The sequence below is a fragment of the Laccaria bicolor genome, genomic scaffold, assembly GCF_000143565.1.
Source record: "Laccaria bicolor S238N-H82 LACBIscaffold_15 genomic scaffold, whole genome shotgun sequence".
Classification (NCBI taxonomy): Eukaryota; Fungi; Basidiomycota; class Agaricomycetes; order Agaricales; family Hydnangiaceae; genus Laccaria; species Laccaria bicolor.
In genome coordinates this window covers 199,000-204,302 of record NW_001889886.1, presented here as the reverse complement: position 1 = coordinate 204,302, position 5,303 = coordinate 199,000, and the positions used below count along the sequence as shown (strand labels likewise).

The following is a 5,303-nucleotide window of genomic DNA, read 5'->3' as shown; positions in this document are numbered from 1 at the left end:
GAGGGGAGGGGGAGAGGGGTGAAGGAGAGGGGGAGAGGGGTGAAGGAGAGAGGGGTGATGGGACAGGGAGTGATGGGGAGAGGTGGTGGGGAGTGATGGAGGAGGGAGGGAGTGAAAGAGGGGGGGGAATGGAGAGAGAGGGGGCATGGAGGGAGGGAAGAGGGACAGAGGGAGGGAAGAAGGATGGAGGGAGGGAAGGAGGGAGGGAGGGAAGAGAGCGAGGGTGGATGGAGTGGTGGGGACTGATGGAGGGGGGAGAGTGTGGTGGGGAGTACTGGGCCTCGTCGCTGTTCGTCGGCCTGTGCTTTACGTCATTCCTGTCGTGTCTTCGTTGACGTGCTCGCCGTCGTCCGCTGACGTCGTCTTCGTCGGCCATTGACGTGGGCGTTGTCTGCTGACGTCGTCGTCGTCCGCTTATGTGGTCGTTTTCCGCTGACGTCGCCGTCGTTGTCCGTTGACGTGGGCGTCGTCTGTTGATGTGGTGGCGGTCCGTTGACGTGGTGGTGCGTGGGTCGTCTGTTCGCGTGGCCCTCCTTTGACGTGGTGGGGCGCTGACGTGCTGTCCGTCCCTCGTTGTGGGCGTTGTCGTTGTCGCGTCGCGTTGTCGTTGTCGCGTTGTCGTTGTCGTTGTCGCGTTGTCGTTGTCGCGTTGCGTCGCCGTCGTGTCGCGTTGCCGGTCGTGTCGCGTTCTTGTTGTCGTGTCGCGTGGTTGTTGGGTTGTCGTTGGGTCCCGTTTTGGTGAGTGTTAGCGGGGTGGGTTGGGATGGAGGAGGGGGGGGACTCACCTCTGAATGACGACGAACGACGACGTCGTCGTCGTTCGTCGTTTGGTTGCCACGTCGCTGATAGCGACGTGGCATCGGTGACGTGGCGTTCCCGTGTTTGGTGGTCGTGGTTGCCGGTTGACGAGCGTTGTGGGTGGTGGTGACCACGGGTGATGGTGGTGACGTGGCGATGGGTGGGCGTCGTCGACGATGGTGGTGGTTGAGATGAGAGAGTGGGTTGTTTGTTTCTGATGCCCAAATCAAGCGTCGGCGTTTGCCGACGCTTGATTCGTGGCTATTCCTTCCGGGTGATCACCGGAATCATTCCGGCGGAATTTGAATTCCATTCAAAATTCCGCGGAATTGTTTGATCAATTTGGCAGGGCCCTCTGCCAAATTTGATTCCTCCGGAATTCCAGGAATTCCCCGGATTCCGCCGGATTCCGGCAGGAATCAGTGGAGGACAATAAAGACCTCCATTGAAGTCTAATCTACGAAGGTATGTTAGTGTCAGAATAACCTACAGAGTCAAACTGACATACCTCGTCGTTTAACGTGTCCTGGTTCCGTTTATCTGTCCATAGTGAGTGCAAGACGTCGCTTTTACTCGTTTCCAACGTCGAGACGACGTATTTCCATCCGCAGAACCGGTGCATACAGTCCAGAACACTCCACGCATGCTTTGAAATGACCACGGTTCGTCAATGTTGTGCATGACATCCTGTACGATGTAAGTACTCACTTTTCGTTGCCTTTCCACAGCTCATGACCTCTCCCAACTTCTCCATGCGAAACACCGCCTTTCCGTAGCATATCCATCCGCTCCCCGTACTCCCGTGCCCTCCTGGCGGCATGTACGCGTTAGATTTCAATGTCGAGTCTTCGTTTACGCAGTATCATCTTCTCATGTACCATTTCGGTTCGTAGTAGGTAGTACAACGAACAATATGGACTTTGATTAGGTGAAAACACGTGTAAAGGATAATTGGGTACTCACATAGCGAGAAACTGTCAACACATCGACGAGCGCTTGAAAACGAGCACAGGCATTAGTATTGTGCAGCAGGAACAACGGAAGGTAAGAACTCACCTTCTCCCATCCCTCATGACCCTATCGCAGCTCGTAAACGCGACATGCCGCCTCTCCGTATATCCATCTGTTCCCTGCACTCCCGCACCCTTCCAACAATGTTTATGCGTGGGCCTTGGTGTGAGCGTTATCGTTATCTTGTTCATCTTCTTGCGATCGTTTACCTGGTATCGTCTTCTCGCGTATTCTTTAGGCTCGTAGTAGGTCTCGGAGTGAATGTTCTCCATCATAATTTGGAGTCCACCTCGAGACGATGTATCTCTATCCGAAAAACCAGTGCATGCAGCCAGAATGCTCCATGCGGGTGCCGAGTGCTTGGAAATGATCACAGCCGTCAGTATTGTGCAGGATGAACAAAGCAATGTGAGTACTTACCTTTGGTTCACAACCCACATTCCAGCTTGTAAACACGAAACACCAGCTGCTGTCCGTAGCATATACGTTTGTTTCTCACAATTCCGTGTCCTTCTGATGGTGCTTATGCGTTAGATCGCATGTCGACTCTCTGTTTATGTGTTTTCGTCGTCTTGTGCTTCCTTTTGCGTGTTGGTATAATCCCCTGTAGGTAGTAGAACGAAATCTATGACTTTTGTTAGCAGAAAACAATAGTGTGCTACTGACTGTCATGTGTGGGCGCATTCCCGTCTCCATTGAGCTTTGTAACGTTGAGGAATAGAGTCCGAGTTCGTCATTGTATGCTTTGACGACGCCGTGGATGGAGCAAGTGGTGTCAACAGCAAATAGCCTTATTAAGCAAGTGTTAGATCCGAAGATACTGCTATATTAAGAAGTTTCTTCACCTTGTGGTATTAACATATCTTCCACATATTTGCTGCGCATGTATGGACTTGCCTTTTGTAGAAATTTCCTCTCCAATATCTTCGACGTTTATCCACCCCAGGATATTCTTAATAATTCCGATGGAAAAAAATCGATAAAAATCGATAAAAGATTTTAAATATCTTCCAAGTAATTCCGGCAGTTTAAAGGGAGCATTATTATTAATATCTTCCGCATTTTTCCACATTATACCCAGTATATATATAAGCCAAGGCCTGCAGTGTTTGATCCTTCTGGGTAACAAACAAACATCAACAAAGGTAGCTCCTGAGAGGAGATTCATGAAAGTGCCCTTTGAAGGGTGTCATCAAGTTAATGACAGAACTAACTCCATATTTCTTCAGTTGCAATTGGTTTCCATCATATAGTATGTATTTGGTATTTCAAATCAGCAGCTTTTTGGATGGATGGCTCAGGTTCCAGCTGGATGACGTTCCCAAAGGTGTTGCCACACAAGTACAAATAGTTTCCCCCCTAGTGCCCAGATCTTCAAAGGCACGGTTATTCATCCTCTACACTTGTATCTAATGAAAAATATACATTTTAGTACTCTTAAAGTAGAACAGAATCCAATTTTTCATGTTTTACATTCACGGCGCCCTCGCAAGTGGATGGATGCAACAGAGTGAACTTGGATGACGTGTTTGAAGCTGTAGACAAACAGATGCAAAGTTCTCAAAAAAACATCGGAAAAACAACTGAAATTGAGCAGGAGAGGAAGGGAACACTACCCTGACATTGGTAATACATATCAGTATGTTGAATTTACAACATTGGACTTGCTCTCTTATCAGAAGTTGGATAAAAATTGTAGAAAAGGAGTATCACTATCTGTAAATGTCAAAAACATATCATTCCAGCAACTTGTAAACTAATACATGCCAGCTATGGCCTACCAGCATTCAGTGCATAAGTAAAGGAATATTAGGACAGGCAGTGTCAAATTTTGAGTGAAAGAACACACCTGAAAGTCTTGTTCCAACTTTTTGACTTTTAGGAGGGTTTCAAAACATTGAATTGTGTTGGGAAATCTTGCTCTGCTTGCCTAATTTTGAGGGAATCTGATTTACCTCTTCTTAGCTAAAGGTGGGTGTTTATATAAAATTTGTGAGTACTGTATTCACTTTGATAATGAAGGTTTTGTTGTGAAAGCCATTGAATAGGGTGTGTTTCTTCAGACTTTAACTATACTGTGTCCACTTAAACCATACAATGGCCATAAAACTCCATAGATATCTTCAGAATGAAAAACTGAATGTATTCCCAAAGTTTTATGGAAATCAGAAGATTGTATAGATACAGGTGGATGGGATAGATGCAGAGGGTCACAATAAAGCAGTTGAAAGTGCCAGAATCTCAAGTGTGAGATTGGAATTCTTACGACTTTTACTCCCCGCCCAATGAATACATATTGCTACCTATCTTAAATGTTCATCCTATTCCTCAGAACCTCTAAATACATTTTTCTATATTTCTTTCTTCTCAGTAACGAACACAGAAGCGACTTGCGCAGCTCGCCGTCAGCACTCGGCATTCTCCGAGTGCTGTTGATGTGTGGTTGAACAATGCCACATCGTCTCATCATGACACCCACCAGATCCTCCTCAAGACAATAGTCCTCAATCTACCGCTCCCACCAAATCATCCTCAAGTCCAAGGTCTGCCACTGGATCTGCCTCGAGTCGTCATCTCTCGACATTCAGCCACTCTCGCCAAATCCTCCTCAAGCCGAGCTCCTTTGAGTCGTCTCTCGACGTTTATCACCCACAGGATGCAGTGAAACGAAACTCTACGACCATGGCCAATTTCGACACTTCGGACTGCCAGCACCACAATCTGCAAACAACAACGGGCCACGAGTGCCCACCCACGGACCTGACAACGATGATCCACCACCTTTCACCAATGACGGCGACCACCCACCACCACCACCAGCGAACAACAACGGGTCTCGGGTGCCCACTACCCACGGATGGCGACGAGCGTCCACGAGGGATCCGTCTTCCGAAGCGGGCGACCTACTGTGACTTCCAGGCCTAGGTGAGCTACCTCCTTCCCTTGCGTTCCCAGGTTTAACACAGCCCAGGTTCCACGTCGCCCACAGCGACGTGGCAACCATGTCAGGACGATAATGCCCATGCCGCCAAGACCAACGGCGACCATGCTCCACCATCATCACCCTCCATCGTTGACGGCAACTGCCCACCACCACCACAACCAACGAGCAACAACGGGTCGCAAGTGCCCACCACCCACGGATGGCGATGAGCGCCCACCACCACTACCACAATGGCCATGTCATCACCAGTCAAACCACAGGCGACCACCCACCACTACAACCACTATGGCCATGATTGCCTACCACCCACGGATGTCGAAGAGTGCCCACCATCATCGCCACCCAAACGACAACATGGGCGACGAGCGCCCATCACCACCACCACTGACACGGACAACCCAGGTGCCACGTCGCCGACAGCGACGTGGAACCAAACGACGAACAACGTTGTTCGTCGTTATCGGTTCGAGGACCACACTCCAACGATCCAGGACATCATGCAGTCTGCATGATCAAACTCGACAGCGTCAAGCATGAGGTGGAAGCACAT

General features: G+C 49.2%; 1 protein-coding gene across 1 annotated transcript; it reads right to left on the bottom strand.

The window, feature by feature from the left end:
* Positions 1-414: 414 nt before the first annotated feature.
* LACBIDRAFT_328052 (uncharacterized protein) lies at positions 415-2,249 on the bottom strand (the record flags this gene model as incomplete). The annotated part of the gene is made up of 6 exons (XM_001882006.1): positions 415-1,059; positions 1,307-1,338; positions 1,507-1,644; positions 1,762-1,793; positions 1,855-2,115; positions 2,230-2,249. 6 exons carry the CDS (start codon positions 2,247-2,249, stop codon positions 415-417), a joined length of 1,128 nt encoding a protein of 375 aa, XP_001882041.1.
* Positions 2,250-5,303: the final 3,054 nt, after the last annotated feature.